The sequence below is a fragment of the Centruroides sculpturatus genome, unplaced genomic scaffold (assembly GCF_000671375.1).
Source record: "Centruroides sculpturatus isolate CEXI.00-Female unplaced genomic scaffold, Cexi_2.0 scaffold837, whole genome shotgun sequence".
Taxonomy (NCBI): domain Eukaryota; kingdom Metazoa; phylum Arthropoda; class Arachnida; order Scorpiones; family Buthidae; genus Centruroides; species Centruroides sculpturatus.
The window spans coordinates 19,932-42,059 of NW_019385028.1; the positions used below are offsets into that span (position 1 = coordinate 19,932).

At 27.8% G+C, this 22,128-nt stretch overlaps 1 protein-coding gene and 1 long non-coding RNA gene across 2 annotated transcripts in view; one reads left to right on the forward strand and one right to left on the reverse strand.

The window, feature by feature from the left end:
• The first annotated feature begins 5,633 nt into the window (after positions 1-5,633).
• Positions 5,634-6,674, forward strand: LOC111633642. Its single transcript, XR_002758081.1, has 2 exons — positions 5,634-6,307; positions 6,420-6,674. It is a non-coding gene; the product is annotated as an uncharacterized LOC111633642 (long non-coding RNA).
• Positions 6,675-7,510: 836 nt separating this feature from the next.
• LOC111633640 (calcium-binding mitochondrial carrier protein SCaMC-3-like) overlaps positions 7,511-22,128 on the reverse strand; it is an 88,615-nt gene continuing 73,997 nt past the window's right edge. The window contains exons 9-12 of the mRNA XM_023378245.1: positions 20,540-20,650; positions 15,069-15,236; positions 9,606-9,753; positions 7,511-9,427 (exon numbers count right to left, since the gene is read on the reverse strand). Coding sequence (XP_023234013.1) covers positions 9,252-9,427; positions 9,606-9,753; positions 15,069-15,236; positions 20,540-20,650 — 603 coding nt within the window. The 3' untranslated portion in view covers positions 7,511-9,251. The remainder of the gene's footprint in view (positions 9,428-9,605; positions 9,754-15,068; positions 15,237-20,539; positions 20,651-22,128) is intronic.

Sequence of the window (22,128 nt, forward strand, 5' to 3'; positions counted from 1 at the left end):
AGGAAATCCTCATTAGTTTGAAATTCGGGATGAAATATTTGTGATTTGAATTATCCAAGATTTACATATTTCTGTATAATATGCCAAATGCCATGTAACTGTTGTAATCAGGGGTGTGGAGTCGCATAAAAATTTACCGACTCCAACTCCGACTTTTCCTTACCATCCGACTCTGACCAGGGGCGGACATGTTACCGAAAGACATCCGGAAATTCTGATGTTATCACGTGACCTCAGAATAAAAGATTCGATAAATAGAGTTCTAATAAAGATAGAACGTAGAAGTTTTTTATTCCAAAGTTAAAAGACTCCTCTAAGTAATATATAATTATGTATTCAATAATTTTCGCTTTTCCGGCTGTTATATATAACAGAGGGAAAGTGTAGTGCTCGGTCAAAAATTGACCCCTCCCAAATTTTTACATTTTTGGACTCAGAACACCTTGAAATTTCGAGATATACAAAAGATTCAAGGATTTTTCTATGTATTGATGTTAGGCTGTGTGTGGGGGACATGATTTTGTTCATCCTGTTTGAAGCCCAATAATTTCTGTGGTCAGAGTGGTCAGAATCAGAGTCAGATGGTTTAACACAATAGTTAGTTAATAAGCGTCAAAGTGGTTGAACTAAATCATGTCCCATATACATTCTAACATCTTAACGGGTTTTACTGTACTATTATAAAATGACAAAAAAGCTTACTTTGAGGGTATGGACGAATTTTATTTTTTTATTTAAATTTTGAATGCTAATAATGAGTAAAATATTCATTAAGAGATATGACACATGACCACTTTTATGTCTTCACCCTGTTGATCCTTTAATTATGAACCATAATTTAATAGTATTAATGCCCCTTTATACACAAGATACAGTGTCACATTTTGTTTCTTAAACTTTACACATTCTGAGATATTGTTTAATATCTCAGAACAGAAAATAAAGAAATTAAACAAATTAGACGCCAACACACATAGGCGCGCAAATTTTTCCCCTTTTATTGACTTTTTTGAGGGGTTTGGGAGGTCTCCAAACGTGTAGATTTGCCAAAAAAAACTTGGAAGGTCAAATTTGACACAATTTCAATACTTTTCCGTTTTATATACATAACAAGTTGGGAAGTAAAAAAGGAGTCGGAGTCGGTGGATTTTTTGACGACTCCAACTAAAACACCAAAACTCCACAACTCCGACTCTACAGCCCTGGTTGTAATTTATTAAGCAAATGGAATATAGCTACTTACACAAAATGCTATTTTTGTTAATTAATAAATAATAATAATAATAATAATAATATAAATAAACTGCAAGCAAACAGCATGTGTAAGGTGAGAACCTCACAGGTCACAGATAGATTTTATAAAAAGTAAAGCAGAATTCCTCAAAATGTGACCCAAATTATTTTTAAAGTGGCCCAAAAAGTAGTAAGTTACCCAAATGTAATAGCCTAGAGCCCTATAAATATCTCAATCTGCTACTTGTAGCCCAATCTCACAATCCTGAAACCCAACCGTATTTTATGAAATAAAAGAAAAAAAGGGGGTAGTCCATATGTAAGGTGACACCTGAAAATGTGTTACTGTAAAAGCAAAGTCATATTGACCAGATTAGAGTTGTTCTTGGTCTATTGTTCTCTTATAGCATGTAGGTACTGTACTTAGAGTAAAATGTACAAGTTAACCTATGCATAGCACAGTTTGGACAGTATTTTCACTTCATATTTTGAAGTAGCCATATTTCAAATGAACCAAATTCCTTAATACATAAATCTCTATATCCCCAGCTGGGACAAAAGTACAATTATGAACTAATGGGATTTTGACTATCCGAGTTCGAATTAACAAGGATTCCTGAATTTATATAACAACATACACACCAACCCAATTTGATTATTAATTGGTCTGTAACAAAGCTGATTTAATTAGATGTAAAGCAATTTGGTTGTAGGTAGGCAGTTAAATTTATTGTTAAATGGCAGCCTAATAATTAGAAATAAACTTTAATTTGTAATTTAAATTTAGAATATTCTGTTAGGAAAGATTGAACCAGAGTGGGACTTGAACCTACAACTCCTGCTTACTGTGCAGATGTTGCCAATTACGCTACTCACACCCCCATCTGGTCATTTACAGTGCAAACTAGTTTTATTTTTATCCCATTGGCTGAGATGGAATACACATGTGAATTTCTTGATATTAGAGAACATTTGTTTTTGCATTAAATTTAACAAACATTTTTCTTTTTGAATCTGAAGCCAAAGAGGTTCCAGGTTTGAAACAAAAATGTTTATTGACTTCCAGAAATAAGCATTGGTAATAAACATTTTATCTTTCAATCAATCCTTGCACAATGTTAGTCATGCATTGTATCATCTTCAGAATGATTAGAGCATACGTATGTAATTCAGAAACATATAACAGCATTATGCACAGGTACAAAATGCACATTAATGTCTGCAATATTCAGTTGCATATAATGTATCGAATTTTAAGAGAGTCCAGTAATCCAGCACCATACTGATTCCATAGATGCCATTTTACTACAGTTTCTTTGGAAACAACAAACCATTTCTATTCATTCTTATCTCCATCCTTCCATTCCTGGAAATTTTCTCTTTTGAGGTTCCTCAGTATTTTACAACTCTGATGTTTTCAGCCATTAGGGAGAGAAAAACAAATTTAAAGTATAATTTTTAAACCTAAACATAGAAAAAAAAAAAAACATTTTAACATCTGGTGAATCTCTTTTATTTTCATGAAATATCATGTAAAATTTTATAATATAATTATTGCATTTCATTTATATTGGGATCAACAATTATGCTATTAGTTATTTAAAATATAAATAATGAAGCAAGTTGCAGCAAATGTTATTGTGCCCAAGATGAATCAAATTAAAACTGCTAGGTGATTATGTGGTAATATTATGGCATATTTCAAAAACATTGGTCATTATTTTCGTGACATATTTGTGTCAAATTAAGCATCGAGATGCTAATGATAAACTATTGTAAAAAACATTATTATTTTTTTAATAACAAAGTAATATATTTGTAATGTAAGTAGTAAGATTGCTCCTAAAGTTGCTTAAATTCTTATGAAGTTATTAGTACTGTGACTACTTTTACAATATGCAAGTTTTAATTCAAAAACTTGGATATTTTAAACTAATTTTTTCATTATTTTGTCATAAGATTTAAAGTCTGAGTAATTTCAAGGTAAAAAAGTTCCCTTGAAATAAAATTTATAGTCTGAATAATTTCAAGGAAATAAAAGTTTCCTTGAAATTATTCAGACTAAATCTTATGACGAAATAATGAAAAATATTAGTTACCTCTTGTTTTCTATTATTTAATTTTTTAAAAGTATCTTTAATATTAGCTATTGACAATGCTTAATGATATCGATCCAGTGTCAAACAAACTGCATGTAGTAATCGGTGTATCTTTAATTTATGCAGTTGCGTGTCTCATTAAATTGTTTTATTGGAAAATATTATTATTAATAATGAATATTTTATGTTCCTAATTATTAAATCAAATTGGGATTCAAAACAAAAATGTTTTCAATTGTAATTGAGAACTTAATTTAAGTAACCTAGAAATTTTTAGATATTTATTGTAAATAATATTAAGCAGAATCAATTAACTAATTTAAGCAGGCAAAGATTTAAAATAACACAAAAACAATTTTATTTGTATGCCGAGATGTTACAAAGTAAAATGCAAATATTTTCGTCTTTATTATAAGTCTTTTTCGAGTAAATATTTGAAAATAACTTAAAAATGCTTTTAGTAAATTAATTTGAATTCAAAAAAAAAAAAAATAATAAATGAATCAAACTGCTATAATATCAAAAACAAATTTTTTACGCTAAGTATTTCTACTGTTTTATGAAAGAAATTACAATAAACAAATGTCAATCATATTATTACAGAGACAATGCTTTCTCTTTAATATCAATAGATTAATATCATATGATGCAATAAGTGTTTATGTACCCATTAAGGCAACTCTTTCAATATAAATTTTAAACAATTTAACAATATATGGCATCCTCGATTTGAGACTTTGTTAACTTCAAAGATTTTGCAATTACCGAGATAGTAAATCAATCGCAGGTATCCCTTAATCTTGTTAATCAAATACAGTATCTAAGTTAGGTAAAGACAACTGATAAAGCTGCATTAATTAAAACTTCTGCTGCATATATAAAGGAATTGCTGCAATTAATTTCGTGCATTAATCAAACCCCGCATTAAGCAATGGATACTGTACCAATATATATTACTAACCTGCTTAAAATTTATATTGAAAGAGTTACCATTTTCAAGTATTTATGCATCCAATTATGTAATATCTTCGTATTATGTATAAATAGTTACATCTTGTTCTAAAGATTTGGTACTAATGATTTACAAACTGAATGAAGATCATAAAGATGGAAATTATCAATGGATATTGATAAGATAGAGATTTCTAAATGTAAAAATTTTATTTTATTCTGATTGGAAATAGAAAACTACATGGAATTTAAATACAGTATAAAAATCAAATAGCTTAGTGTAAGAAAATACTAGATGTATTTAATAGAATCTGGCCAAACATACTTAACATGAACTTTTGGACATTCACTTTTCAACTTTCCAACACATACATATTCCATAATTATTCAATGCTTCCCACTTCCATAGTCTTGTACTGACAGATGAATGAAACTTTTGTAAATACATAAACAATTATTAAAGCCTTTTTTAATTAAAAAGATAAGCATTCTTAGCTTAATTCAATAACAATGTTTAGGTTAAAATTTAAGAACATGATAAATTGTGGAGAAAGATATGCAAATTATCCAATTTGATGTTTTAACTTTAAATTAGTAAACTAAAACATTTTATTCTAAAATTTTAATAATAGTTCTTTATTTATAGGGTTTTGCATCATTGTACAGTATGAAAACCAGTTGTCACCCAAGTAGGATGTTCATATTGATGTAAATTTAAATGCAAAATGTAATGTACCCAAAGTTTACAAGAAATCTGGAATCCATTTTCTCATTATGAGAGTGAAAATAAACATGTTCTATCCAAGAAGAATTATTTAAATGATTCTTTCAGAACTAAGATGAAATGTGGAAAAAAAACAATTATTTTTTATAATAATAGATTTAAAACCATAAATTGGAATGATGTCTTTCATTTCAAATAATAATCTTTAAAAAAAATTGAACGTTTTATATTCAATATATATTTTTCTTTTAAGATTGAGTTTCATTCCGTTACAAAAATAATAGTGATGAAATGTTTTATTTGCATTACGAATAATTAATGTCGATACAAATGTTCATAAAATGAAATAAAAATGAACACAATGCTGAATTTTTGATTTATTTGAAATATATTTCTGTTTATATTTGATATTAGCAAGTATAAAATCATCTAAAGTAGTAATAAATATTAAAAATTATTTGGTGAACATAGTGATGATAGCCGTATATAAACAAATGTATGCTACTGTATTTTAAATAGGAATATAACTGAAGAACGAATACTGTTTTTAAAATTTTAAAACTATAAACATCAATATAATAAAATATTTTCAATAGTTTAGATAAAAAATTAATTATTAATTCAAAATAAACTTCAGAAATAATTTCAATAATAATAATTGTTATATAATAACTAGTCTCTCTTTTAATTAATTGTTAAAATGGACATAGAAATGAAATATTTGATAAATTCAATTTTTCAATTTCTGACAGAAATGACCAACAAGTTGTTGAGTCAAACAAGCAATCAAATTTTTCCTTGCAAAATATTACATCACTTCTAGTTTAATTAGCTAATCTGTAGTTATGCAAAAGTACCGTATGGTTGTCTGTTTTAACAATTATGTTGAAATATTTTTATTATAAATATATATGAGAATTGGTAAATTGACTTATTATACATGATTTTTTTAATACCATTTGTAAGCTTATTCACTAAATTATGTATACTATATATAAATTTTTAATTCCTATGTAAATAACATGCAAATATTCATAATCATGCACAAATGTTTTTAAATTAAAAAATAAATTTAAATAAAAAAATCTGTCTATTAGTCCTTTTTTTTTCCTATTAATATTTCTGAGCAAATTTGCATTTTTGATAAATTGTTTTAATGTCAAAATAAACAGGTAAGTAATGATTGTTTATCAAAAAATTTTTTGTATTAGAAAAGTGATAATTTTTTTTTTATTTCAGAGACAACGGCGGCAGAATACAAATACAAGATTATGTGGATGATTTTCAGATCATATTTTTTGTAAATTTTATTGTTAGGATTTAAGGGTTCTTAGAAAATACATTAGCAGTAATTTAATTAAGAGAGAGGTTTTATAATTTCTTTTTCAAATTTTTTCCCTCTACTTTTCTAGATACGGGTCTAAATGCATTAGGCAGCTCGTCAAATTTTTGGAATTACAACCAGACTACGTCCAATCTGGATTTTCAACAAAATCAAACTTTGGTTAAAAAGTTTAAATGTACCTATTGTTCGTATAGCACAAACAGCAGCGGAAACATCAATACTCACATCAGAACTCATACGGGCGAACGACCTTACAAGTGCCAGAGGTGCGGAAAAGGCTTTGCTCAGAAAAATAATTTATCCAGGCACATGCACATCCACGTAAGTAATCTATTATTTACAAGTAATTTTATGGAAGTCTTATTTAATATCATTTTTTAACATTCAGGAAAAAATTTCGTAGGAGTGAAATTTTTTACTTTCGTTGTCAAAAAATTCTCCGAGTTGCAGTCTTAAAGGAGTAAAAGACATTAATTTTTAGAAGAAAAGGATCTGTATTTGTCTAAAATATACTTTTTTGATTCTTAATAAAAATTTTATATTTATTTCACTACAATACATATTTATTTTTTTTTTTATAGTAGTCTTTATTAGAAAATACAAAATAGAAGAGTTTCAAAAACACACAGTTATTGCACTTCTCTCATTATATAAACTAAAATTTATATATTACAAATTTTCCTAGATGAAAGAACACACTATCAATGTTTTTTATATACATATAAATGAAAAGTTTTAATAAAACATTATTTAATATTATAATACAAATCAGTTTTTTTTTAAGGCAACTACTGTAAAATTTTGTCAAATGTTTTCCTAAGCTTCGTATGTCTTAAGTAAGGTAAATTTGTCATTAAGATTGAATTCTTGAAGAAAAGTTATCTTTTTTTAATTTCACAAGAAGCAAAAAATATAACATTCAATATTTATAATTTGTATAAACTGCTTTACCTTGATATATCTTAAAAACACACCTGGAAATGTTTATGATCATGTCATAAATGCAACAGACTATTATAAGGTTAAGTGGTTATAAACATAATTCTTTAATATAATATTCTTGCGAAAACCATATATATTATTGACAAAGAATAACAATTTGGAAAACCAACTGATACATTTTTCTGCCGCACAATTAGTGTTTTTTTTTTAGAATAATTTTGAATCTGAAATCTACACAAACACTTTTAGATAATGTAACAATTTGAAATTTAAGATACTTTTGAGAGAGAGAGAGCAAATACTTTTGAAAAATTTCAATTAAAAACTCAAAAGATTCACATTGACTAACAATACATTTCTTTAAATTTTAATGTTTTCAGCCCATTTCACATAACACAGACTTCTGTATGTCTAAAATTATGCTTCATAATTCACTTTCATTGAATACTTCCATTTGTCAACTAAACCCTTAATAAAGCTGCAAAACAGAAGGCACTTCGTATGCAGTTTTGTGTGTTAATGCAAATACTCAAGGGTTTTAATTAAACAATGCTGCTTAGATATTGATCAGCTCTCTAATAAATGCAAATTACTTTTAATGTAACAAGATTTAAATAAATATGTTTTTAACTTATCAAATTTTTATTTTTGTATTAGAATTAAACAACCTGAACTACATAAGTTACATTAAACCTTTCATGAACATGATTCTTTCATGAACATAATCATGTTCATGAGACAAACATAGGTATTTATTTCTGAATTTTTTTCAACTGGATGATCATATGTAATATAACCTATGATAGTTCATACATGAATCATTAAATCACTAAACATGGCAGTAAAGATTCATATGTTTTTGTCGGTTAACAGTTCCAGAGATCAGAACAACAAGAACAGAATAATTATTAATAAAAAAAATTTACAAATTAACTAAGCATCAAAATAATTCTAGTCGGACCTTTCTTGCTTTTCTTAATGGGCAGAAAGTCATACCAAAATTACTTAAAATTAAAAACAACACAAACAATTCTACCTGCATAAATTTATATCACATATTCTTTAGTAATATAATTTATGGAACTATCCACCAAAAACATTTTGTCAATTTATAAAACAATCCATCTGTATGATGAGTAGTTAACAATAACAAATAATGAAAATTAAAAAGGGCAATTAAAAAACTTGTATAAATAAAAATGTTTTATAAATACGTACCATTATTACAAAAATCAAATCTGACATTTCGTCAAAACAATTTTAAGCACAATCAAAATATTTTCTAATCTTGACAAACTAACTAAAGCTGCTAATGTACAAACAGGATTTACAAATAAGTAAGCTTTCAAATATTTTCTTGTCAGAAAGAACAATCAGTAATATTTACAATTATAAAAAAGCATTTTATTGTAAGGAGGAGTTTACCTACATTTTATAACAGTAATCTAATTTGTAAGAAATAAATAGTAAGTACACACACTGAAGAATTTAATATCTAAATTAGGTAATGTATGTACAAGCAATACTCATCTAATAATAGCAAAAATATAACTATTGTTGCTGACAGAATTAGCACATCTCAAATGAATTGCTCTTGCTGAAGAAAGGCATTTTACTTATCTCCCCTTGTATATACTTTTATGTACAGTATATACATAATTCAATTTACATTATTTTACAAGAATTACAAAATAAGTAACAACACATTGGAATTCAATGATGTGAAAAAACAGATTAAAGGTATATTTATGTAAATACTTTAATTTGAAAATAACTAGATCACAGGAAATTAAAAAAAAACAAATGCTTTATTTAATGCCTAATCTTCAAAATTATCAGGAGTTTATCATTCCCTCAACAAACTGCCTCCTTTGATAAATTATTTTCAGTTGTTTTTTTATCCGACGGACTGATCAGACGATTTTAAGCTAACACACGAGCATGTTTGCTGCATAGACTATGTCATTGATACTCCTAGAGCCCTTCTCGCATGCTCGTAAACAACATAACTGATGCTGACTGCTGGGGCTACTTTCATAAAATTAGGTGTGATGCCCCTATAGAGACCCATAAAACCTTCTCTCTGCACGATTGTTCTAAAAAGTGATAACATAGAATTTTCTTGCCTTTCCGCTGTAATACAAAAAAAAATTTGCATCAATGATACAATGCTGTTATTCAAAAACTAACACTTATTCAATATAATTGTATGATATATAATTACAAATTTGTTAATACATAGTTAAAGACAACAACCACAAAATGTAAAAATTTATTCTTTCCTCAAATTGGAAAGCAAAAAACAACTTACTCTGTGCCTGTAGTCTTGTTCTGACTAATGCCAGTGGATAACTAGCTACTTGACCACAGCTGCTACTAATCGTCCCACAAGCAAGTAATACCAGAACACCAGGATCTTCTTCTAATGAATGTCGTCTTAAATACATTTTCTTCAAAGTCTGGAAAGTAAAAAATATATATAAAGTAACAATCAATCATCAAATTGATTATAATACATTCTTAAAATTTGAATAATTTGTTTTTGATGGACTACATTATTATGTTTTCATTCCAGTCATGATAATTTCAATCAGTAGTATGTACAGAAGAACCTAAAGGAAACTAACTCACAAATTAAAAATATTCAAATAATAAGGATGCTTTATTAATACATGCGTAACTATCTGGTTGCAGATGACCTGCAAACCACATTTGCCATCATGTTTTTAAATGTTTTGAAATTTGACACAAAATTAATATTTATTCAAAGGAAAAGAGGGCTGAAATCCCAATTTCAATAATTATCATCAATAAAATGTTTATATCATGTTCTGACTCCTCAGATCCAGCCACAACATGAAGTTTGTGTTGTGGCATTTTCAAAAATGCACACAATGCAAAATTTGTGTTATGGCTGGATCTGAGAAGTCAGAATGCATTGTGGTTGATTTTTTTTGCTCAATGAGCATTTTTGGTCTTTCAGTCTAACATACACATATATACGTACTAAATATAGATTATAATTTGGTTCAACAAAATACAGTAATTTGTGTGAAAAATTTTGTCAGAATCAATTCTTTTTAAACAAGATCAAATATGAATTCAAGTTTTAAACTAAATCTGAATAACTAATTATAACTCTAATCATATTCCAATTGCAAGAAAAATATACATATCCAATATATCAGTATTTTATAGTGTAAATAGAATAGTTTGTTAAATATAAAACAGCTTTAAAGCTTAAACAATTTATTCATTCAACATAAAATTCTAATAAGAAACCATTTAATAAATTTTTCTAGTGTATTCTTTTGCACCATCTTTTGCATTGCATTGCTTTGTGAGAAACTATTTGTTTAGAACTTCTGTTTGCCTTTATTTGTGTAATAAAAAGTATGTACAAGGTTGCACTTTTTACACAAGAATTTTGTATGATATAATGATTTACAAGACAGTAATATGATAATTTTATCTGTAATTTACTAGAATTAACATTTCTATTATTATTAAGATCAGGGTTATTAAAATACTTTCAGATACATAATTACTAGTAGACAATCCATGGTACCCACCAGGATAAGGCATTAAATAGAAAAAGTTAATTTAGAATAAAAAATTGGAATGTAATGTCTATCAAAAGTTACTTATAGTCTAGACCAGGGATGGGCAACCTTTTTCTATGTAAGGGCTGCATTTCAAAACTTTTGAACTGACTCGGGCCGCATACAAGAGGTAAGAGGAAAAAAAATGTCGGTAAATCACAATTATTTATTCATATATAATTATAAATTAGCATAGATATACTTAATTTAGCTTCTCGAACTGATGTAAATTAATATATCAGAAATATTTGGTTACATATTAGTCATTGCTAGCTTTAAATTAGTTTTGATGTGTCTGTTAGCTGGTTTTTTGTTTTAATTTTAACTAAATTCATTATGGAAAAACTATTCACATACATAAGTTGTAGAAAAAAAAACATTTGAATTTTTGCTGCATACTTCCTTAAGCTGGGAAATTGATATATTTATTCATATTTTACGCAAGCCGCAGGTTGCCCATCCCTGGTCTAGACTATGTGAAATATATTCATGCTCTTGACATCAACTACAGAAATAGATTGCAAAATTTCTGAAATACTACAAGCTGGTAAATCCAATAATGAACCTAAAACCTGGATACTTTGGCTCTTGAATATCTAAGCCATAAAGGACTGTGAATAATTCACAGCAATGTTGTCAATGAAAAAAGACAAGAGAAGAAAGGCATATAGACATGAGCATAAAAGTGATGCATAAGGTGGTAACAATACCTTACCATTGTGATGACATTGCACTGAGGTCTCTGGAGAGAAACAAAATGCTCCACAATATGAACATTCGTGGCTCAATGTACTAAGATAATGTTCATCTAGAATGGTACCACTTATCACCACTAACACAAGCAACAAAACATAATGACATATCTCCCACATATGATCTCATATTCTGTATATAATAATGGCTGCCAATGTTGGCACATGACCTACAGGACATGATGAGATAATTTTTGTATGTGACTCCAAAGTTGTATTATACAATGATTTGTGGACACAAAGTACAAAAAATTCATGTCAGAGCTTTTTATCAGTCATGCATCCCTTCATGAACTACATACAACAGGTGACACATTGGTGAACCTGACACTGAATTGCTGCAAAATTTCAATATTTAAAAACATCCTTTATTGACCCCCTATACAAAAATCACAGGAAAATTTCAAAACTTTGAAATCCAATATATCTGGAATGGATCACTGAATCCAAAACAAATGCATGTTGCACATCTGCAAACCCATTCCTATTTACATTGACACCTAATTTGTTCAAATTTGGAAAGAAATTATATATATATATAATCTACTATTTAAGATTTAACAACTGAGTTCTGGAACTGAATCTACTTCAAGCATATAAAGACTTTGGTTAGTCATTATGATGACTTATTATTCTATCAGATTACTTTCTTATCAGTTTATTTTATTTACTTATAATTTATTATTCACATAAAGCAGCATTAGAGCTATTGTTTGTTTTAGACCAGTTGTCTGGAGTCCATGAGATACTTGTTTGGGATTCGTAAGGCCACTTTCTAAAAATGCTTTTATTTTATTATTTAATTATTACTGTATTTTAAACTTTAAATGAAATGTGATAAATTTGTATATTATATATTAAGATATTATATTCTAACTTTTTAAAAAACAAAAACAAAAGTTGGTTCTTTTTATTAATTCTGTTATTTTAACAAAAGTTTTCAAGTTAATGCAATTGAAAACCATCAGAAAATAATGTGTTTCCTATTATTATTGTAGTTTATTAATTAATCACTAAAAGCTAACAGCTGAAAATAGAGGTCAACCAGAGTACATACTTTATAAAAGGTCCACAGTTTTTCAAAACCTTTTAATCTTGAATTTTTTTCCTCATTCCCACAAGATTTAAGATGGGCAGGCTCAATTGTAACAAATTTTACTGTAAGCTAATGTAACTGGGATTTATTTGAATTTTCAATTTGTAAATGATAAATACTTTAACAGCAGGAAATACTGATGAGTTTAAAACATCATTTTGTCTTGTAAATTACAAGCTTTCAACAGAATAACTGTGATAAGAAATAGGACTTCTAAAATCAAAACCATTAACACTTACAGCAAATGGGTTTAATGAACAAGCATTTTCAGTTTATTTTATAAACCTGTCTCAAGTTTAAAACTAAAATTTTCTGAAAAAGCATGAATGATTCTACAAGTTATCAGTTCCAGCTTTGATTTTGGATTTTAGCACACAAAGAAATTGGATCCAATCACTCAGAGAATCTGAAATGGATTTGACCCAAGAATTCTAGTCTGACAAAATGATGAATGCTCTTTGATAGTTTGATTCTGGATTTTTAAACATTTGATTGAAAATGTTCTATTTCATGTCAAAAATGAAAATGATACATTATTTAATAGCAAAAAACCACTTTTATTAAAGAATTTGTTTAATTAAGTCAAATAATGAATAAAAGCTAAAACTTGTATGTTATGTCTCATTTAGGCTGGATGCATTGTGATGCAGATCTTTATGCAAAATGTCTTGCTACACTTTTTCCATGCATTTGCAGTGATCTGCTGCTGCAATTTCAACACTACTCACTATATCAGGAAGAATCACAAAGTAAAATCATATAAAGAAGGTTACAACAATTAACTTCTCTGCATCTATTGCCATAGTTTATTACAAATCAACTACACATGTAAATATGAACTATTTATGGAAAGCCTCTAATCAACTACTAATGTATACAAGAAAATGTTCACCAGAAATGTGTGCATTTTATTGGGGACAGTGCAAATCATTAGAAAAAGTTTCAAGCATGTTTAATCAAAAAATGTTTTTGCTGCATCAATATGCATCCAGCCTTAGTTAAAAGAATTTGGAGAATAAATCCCTTATTGTCCAGAAAGGAAAAGCTGCTCCCATTCAAAACAATGACAGATTCGTGCAATGGGACAAGATATTGTTCACAAGATAGGTTAAAAATATATTTAATGATACATAATTAGTGTTATATAGTAAAAGACAACTAAATTTTTTTCTGCATTAAATAAAGTTTGGAAAAACAATGTACATTAATAATGATATGGGCTAACATGTTTTAAAATATTTCCTAGAAAAATTATGACTAAAGTATTGTTAAAGAAGATCTAATAAGCATAGCAGGTCTATGTAAAATCTAATTTCCAAACATAATGTATTATTTATTCATACCAAAACTTACAATTCGAATATAATGTCTGTTTATAGCTTGGAGTAAAACAGTATCAAACATGCATTAACAGACATTTAAAAAAAGGGTTTATATTCATCTCTAATCTTGAGTTCTCTTCATTGAAAACTTTGTATTTTTTCTTCACATCAAATTAATGTATGTTGTATGATACTGAACTGATCATTAGTTATTTACTATTAAAATGTCCAATATAATTAACAGAAAATTATCATTAGTATTATTCAACTTTAATATTTTAAAATTTTAATTACATCTAATTGAATTCTCTGATTTGTTAAATGCAAATTATATTATATCTTTTAAAAAATTAACATATTCCTAAAATATATCCAAACATTTTTATAATAAATTCAAATTCAGTATTCAAAACAAGAATAATACACTGTTTAAATCAGAAATAATTTAAAATAAAATTTAATAGTTTGTTAGTAATTCCATTCAACCATTGTTAGATTATTAACATAAATAGATCAATTAATTAATCAATAGCTACTTAGTGCTGCTGTTAAAATACACCTAATAATTTTTATATTAACTTTACCACATTATAAATAAAATTAATGTAAAATGATTTAGTATGTTTATAAATTTTATATGAGTTCTTTACTTTGACTACAAGAAATTGTTTATTAATGTTTTAACACAAAAAAAGTTTTTAAATGAGATGTATTGTTTATCAATGGAAATCACAACTTAGTATCAATAAGCTCTTGTTAAACAATGCTGCTTGTCCATAAAGAATTAAGCAACATTCTGCATCTATATCAATAACATATCTGCAATTCATAATATTGCAGTTATGGAAAATTATATTTCAACTTACAATGACTAATGGCATGTATTCCAAGAATGCATCCCTGATATAAGCTTGGAACCTCCTTATATTATTATTTCTATTCAAGAAGGAAACAAAGTAAAACAGTTATCTATGAAATGCTCAAAATGGTGGCATAACTTACCTCATAAATAGCAAGATCAATCCCTGCATATGGAATGATTCCTAAAAGATTGGGGATATACCCCCTGTAAAAACTCCTCATGCCTTCATGACGATATATCTTTGTTGCTGCATCCCAAATACCAGAATATTGACCAGTTTTTCTTAAAGCAAGTCTTGTTTTTAACACCTGAAAAGATTTTATGATAATTATAATCAATAATTTCATAAATTAAACATGTGGAATTAGTGTTTTCTCACAATTTTTACATGATATTTTTTGATTCCAATTTTTCCTACAATTTATGTATACATTTTCCCATAAATTATATGTCGATTTTTATATATTCTCATAATTTACACATTTTGATCGATTAAATCTATAATTTTTTCAAATCATATTTCCAAAAACAAAAAAGAAAATTAACATAAAATAAATAAACTTTGATAGTGTAGATGATGCTACTTATCTACCATTGTTAATTCAAATTTTGTACTGTACATGATTATTTCCTCCTCTTCCAAATGATCTCACTAGTTGGTCTTTTTCAACCCCACAACAAAGAAAATGAAAACTAACAAAAAAAAAAAAATACTTTTTCACTGGAAGAGAAATTATAATAATTGAAAGAAATGGATTCAAAGTAGAAACAAGAGTAAGCCTCACAAATTGGCTAAGCATTTCAATGAATAGATCATTTTAAATGAAGGCATTACTTGGCTACAAAATTGAGTGTTGAGTAAAAGTGTAGTATTCTGAAACTGAAAGAGTGAAAGAAGAAAATTTATTTATTTCAATCACATTAGGAAAAGTCTTACAACAATAAATTTCCTCTTCCTAATTAACATTTAAACTCCAAATGAAATACATAAAAAAATATCTGTGATGTAATAATTGATCAAAGTATTTTACACAATTAGTAAATGAAGGAAAACCCAATCTGGACCTAGCAATGTTATGATGGTTGTAAAAGGTAAATTACAGAATTTATTTAAGGTTAGGTATATTTTATTTAGTTCTTCTGTGATTTTCTCTAACAGAAAGGGGGACAGCCATTGACCAGATTGGTATACAATCTATATATATAACCCATTCAACAGGTGTCCGTCCTTCCTTCCGTCCGTCCGTCCCATAACCGTTTGATAACCGACACTAGAGGCGCCCCTATCGTGTGTCATATTTCAAACATTCAAATTAAATTAACAAGTTTAATTATTATTTAAATTAACAATATAAATTATTATTATTCATTTCGCCAATAAATTATTATTTGGTCAATATAACAATATAAATAATTCAGTATATTTGTAATAGGAATTTATTATTGTCACGGAATGCCTGTAATGTTCACTAGGGGGCGAATAACGAAAAACCGGACAGATTTGAACCGCTACGATAAAACGATAAGTGAAATAGTTAAGCTAATATTTTAATATAATAATAGAAACCTTTCATGGCACGACCAAAGAAATACGCCACTGTGGGGGAACGTAAAGCTGCCACTGCTGCGAGACAAAGGGAGAGACGTGCGCAGGAAACATTACAGAGAATAGCACAATCAACACGTGGAGGCTTGCAGAATGAAACTCATGAGCTCAGATCTGCAATGTTGCACAGGCAGGCAGAAGCAAAACGACACAGAAGACAAAATGTCACAACAAGGCAAATTGATTCCAAATAATTATACTTTTTTTACCAACAATGTTGTGTATACAGAAGTTTTATGATGGGATAAATGATGGAATACAGAACACAGCTAAAGAATATCTTCAGTCTGTAATACAGAAATACTATTTGCTGTGTATTGATCTGTTAACATTACTTTTTAACATGAACATTTGTATATATTTATACTTGATTTTTTAATCATATTAATTCTATTTATTTGAACAATTTTGAGTAAAGAATAGATTCACTTTCTCATGTACAAATACTGTTGGCTGTTTGTGTATTGATATTTTAAGTTTAGTTTCTAAGATGAAGAATTGTATACATTTATATATATTAACTGCATAAAACTTTTAAACATTAAGCGCACACAACTTTCATATATTAAGTGCATTAAACATGCCTCAGGAATTTGTAATGCTGCTGGAACACCCACTAGGGGGCGTCCTGGGCTACTAGTAATCAATAAGCAATTGAAAATTAACAAAGAAAATGGAATATAAAGCAATTTTGAAAGATATCAAATGGCAAAGAGGTTCCACACTGAATGGAAAGGGATTTAACTATTCTTTCAAAAGGAGTTTCAAAACAAAGTTTACTATCAAAAATAATGCCTAGAACATTTATGGAGTTGACATAATTTATATATTCAATACAAATAACAAAGGACAGAAAGGATAAATTTCTGGTTAATGAAAAGCACATTGTGTAACCGTTTTTTTTTTTTTTTTTTTCAGACATTAATTCTTAAGTTAGCCTTTTCAAATAATTTGAATACTGTGTTTAAATCTGACTGTAAAGAAACAGGGTCATGATTTATTAGTTTAATGTCATCAGCATAGGTTACAACATGTGAATTAAAGTGGCTGAAAACATTAAGGCTGCTTAGCGTTGATCTTTGCTGGATGCCACAGATTGGATGGAAATCAAGGAATTCAAAATCACCTGTTTTAAACAAATAACGTGACCACCACCTTATTGCTTGCTGAGGGAGTTTTATTAAAATCGAACGCTTTCGATCCACTTAACGGATCATCATCAGGACAGAATATACTAAAATGGAATACAACATAAATGGAACAATATGTTCAAAAATTCAAAAATATCCATAAACTGATAATATATCAATTAATAAAAATAAATAATAAATTGTAAACGATACCAAATAATAAATNAAGTATGATGCTAGAAAAGGGTCTAATACAACAATATTGGCCCAGATGGCGCAGGCCCAAGGATCCCTGATTGGATGGGAGGAAGCGGAAGTCGTGAGACAGGTGCACTCACCAACCTTGGCGAGGACGGCCGAAAAAATGGAGATATACAGGAGCAAACTTAAAGACGGATGCATTAATGCTAGGGATGCGGAAGGTCTTCCCTCGGCTTGGAAATTTGCCGTTAAGAAGCTTACAAGTAGCGCATCAACTGAAATATGATATTTGTTTGATTTAAAGGAAACTTATTATTAATGTTTGGTCGTCGTAGTATATTATTTATTATTTGGTATCGTTTACAATTTATTATTTATTTTTATTAATTGATATATTATCAGTTTATGGATATTTTTGAATTTTTGAACATATTGTTCCATTTATGTTGTATTCCATTTTAGTATATTCTATCCTGATGATGATCCGTTAAGTGGATCGAAAGCGTTCGATTTTAATAAAACTCCCTCAGCAAGCAATAAGGTGGTGGTCACGTTATTTGTTTATTTTTGCTGGGTATGATTGTATTCACCTGTTTTAATTTTACTAGAGCATGCAAGGAAGTAATTATTTAACCAAGAATGAATACAGGATCTAAATCAAATTTGTTTTGTGGTAACTGTAAACCTGAAGCCATATTAAATGTTAATGAAACAAAGTTGTCAGTTTTCTACCTGGAAAAACTTTTTTTGGTGGAGAGAAGTATCATGGAAACAAAATGAATAAACAGAGATTGACAGTTCTATTAGGAGTTAATGCTACTGGAATTGAAAAATTTAAAGCCAGTAGTAATAGGCAAGTCAGCCAAATTGATGACTGAAAAATATTATAAAATATATCATGCTATAAAATCCATTGGAAAAGCATGGATGACATAAAAACATTTTCAGGATATTTGCATTCATTAGATGCAGAAATGGATTACAATAACAGAATAATGTTTTCATTTCTGACAGATATCCAAGCCTGAAGCGAACCTGATAAACTGAACTCATACCTTCAAATTGTACTATCGACCTACAATATCTTGATTTGAAACTTAAAACATTTAAAACACACTACAGGAAATGGAGTGCATAAAATAATAGATATCTACTAGGTGAAAATTCCAAAACTGAAACAAAACTAAACATTCTTGATGCAATACACTTCATTGAAAATCCATGGGATAAAATGAAAGTCAGCAATAGTAAAATTTTAAAAAAGTTAAATTAGGTTTGAATGAATATTAAATTCATCTCACTTTCAAATAATACTTTCTAAACTGACAACTTGGAAAAGTTTAATGATTATTTTGATAGTGACAGTGCTTTAGTTACATCTGAATACTTAATGAAATTCAATAATAAAATATCAAAATATTAAGAAGTTGATAACACTGAAGAAGACACAACAGGTGAAACAGTTACTTAGAAAACATCTTTGTGTTTTTCAAATGTTAACAAACCAAACAAAAATGTTTGATTTTTAATAGTAAAAAAGAAAATATATTCAAATCCCCATATAAAGTAGATCATGTAGATGAAAATTTTAAAAAGTGTGAAATAACAATTTTAATCTTATTTTAGTAGTGTATTTGACTTTTTTATTTCCATAACCTACGAAACCTTACATATGATTAAATTTACAATATAGAGTATCATAAGTAAAAATTAATACATTATTACATTAATACATTATTACATTATATATATATATATATATATCCTTAGTTTAAACTTTTTTCCTGAGGTCACTTAAAAAGTGTAAATAAAAGGTTCAACTTGATGTTATTCACTTATCATCTTTGAAAAATTTAATAATATACATCAATATTTAATATCTTATCAATCACTTCATCACAGTTTAGTTATGAAATAGTGAAGTTGTTTCATAAAAACAAACATTACATTTGTTATGTGAAACTTAATCCTTTTTACTAATAGAATTCATCCGATAACTCCTAATCAAAATTTATTTTTAAACAAGATATTAATTGTTTATTTAATTTGCATGCTATCTATCAAAAGTCAACAAATAAATTTGAAAAGATATTATTTCATATAACTATTAAAAATATAATTTTCTAAAATCACAATTTTATTCATTTAAATTGTATTTATTAAAATATAAATATTAAGGGAACAACTACTATAATATTCTCTTATTTTATACATCGTAAGACATATGTAATAAGTCAAACAATAGAATTTATTATTATTATTATTATAAAGAAAACAAATACTATTTTCTTTCTTAATTTTAGTAATTTTATTAAAATTGTTCTATTATATAAATTAGAATGAAATGTGTGTATTCATTTAAAAAGATTTTCTATTATAACATTTTATAAATAATCCCTAAATACAACTTAGTTATCAATAGTAAAATTTCAGACAATTTCTTGATTAATTAAAATGACTATTATTTTATAGAATCTCTCCTGAAATTTACCAAACAATATGCAAGTGCATTTTTTAGGAAAGTCTATAGAATTTACATACCAAATGTAATTAATTACATAATAAAATATTCCATATGTTTAATGAGGATAATATATATAATAAATAAGAAAAAAAGGATTGAAATAATGTACAAATCAAAGCAATACAAAAATTAATATAAAATAATTCTTACTTCCATGGGATAAATCACAGTTTGGGAAATGCCACCAGCTATGGAACCTGCCATGAACCTCTCATAAATACTCAATTCACGCGCTCTATTTCCTTTGATTATTCGTTTTGTCTATCAAAATTTTAAAATAAGTATATAAATAAATTTGTTAAAAACATTTGCAGTGATAAATACAGAAGAATCTTGTTTTATGCAGAGTTGATATATGCCTATAATGAAAAAGTATTGGAATGGTTCAATAAAATGCTTTGAAAAAGATTTGAATTTATTTGTAAAAATTTATTTCGTCTCCTTCAAAGTAACCCTCCCACTGCAATGAACTTATGCTGTTTTTTAAGTATGTTTTGAAGATTAGAAAAGTCATTTTCATGAAACCCCTTCAGGACTTGCAGCAAATTTTGTTTTATGGCATCAAGCAATCCATAACAGTGACCATGAAGTGGAAATTTTAGCTGAGGAAACAGAAAAGTCACATGATGAATTTATCATGTGAATACAGAGCTTGTGTAATTGTATTTGTTGAATTCTTGGCCAAAATTGACAAACAATAAGAATATTGTGAGGAATTCATGATGCACAACACCACGATAGTCAAAGAAAACACGATCTTGATTTTTTACTTGGTCTTGCTTCAACTTTTAAGTGCCATTCATTTTATTGTTGTGTTCTTTTAATGTAAAAGCATAGATCCAGGTTTCATCATTGTAATGTGGTTTAAGAATAATTTGCCTTGAGAAAGCATTTTCTTGGCCATGTTTTTGGAAAAAATTCGATATTTTCAGGACAACTTGAGAAATGATGTGCCACAAGCCCAAATGACCTTTTAAAATTGCTTGACAAAATCCAAATGATACCGGATCATGTTAAATAATGTCCCTAATTGTTAAACAATGATCATCAAGCACCAAATCTCTGACTTGAACAATGTGTTGTTCATCAGTTTAAGTGGATGATCTACCAGAGCATGGTTCATCTTCAAAATATTCTCTGCCTTTCTTGAACATCTTGTACCACTTGAAAACTCTTGTTTTTGATAGATCATCACCACCAAAGGCTTTTTTCAACATTTTCAATATTTTTGTAGCAGTAATTCTATTGCTAGAACAAAATTTAATGCATGTTCTTCGCTGAATTACACTCAACATTTTGAAAAATTGCCAATGCAAAAATTATTTATATACAAAACAAATGTTTATTTTCAAATGAAAACAGATAATGACACACAGATTGATGCAAGATGATGATAAAAGTTGTACCAGACAATGAAAAAACAAAAAAAATGACGACAGCACACTCTTGCAAGTGCAATTTATATGAATCATTCTTGATACTTTTGGATCAAAGTAGTACACATATTCATGTTTATATAGATGACAAATGGTTAGGTTACTCCACTTTTAATGCCACTAAATCTGACTCATGGAGTCAGCAAATCACGCTCATCAACCTCTAACATTCAAATTACAGAAAACTATTAAATGCTATTAAATGCCTACTTTTGAGTATTTTGATTTGTATATTTTTCTTAAGTAGTCTAATTGATACAATATAATAAAATTACACACTGTATATTCAGAAACATTTTAGTC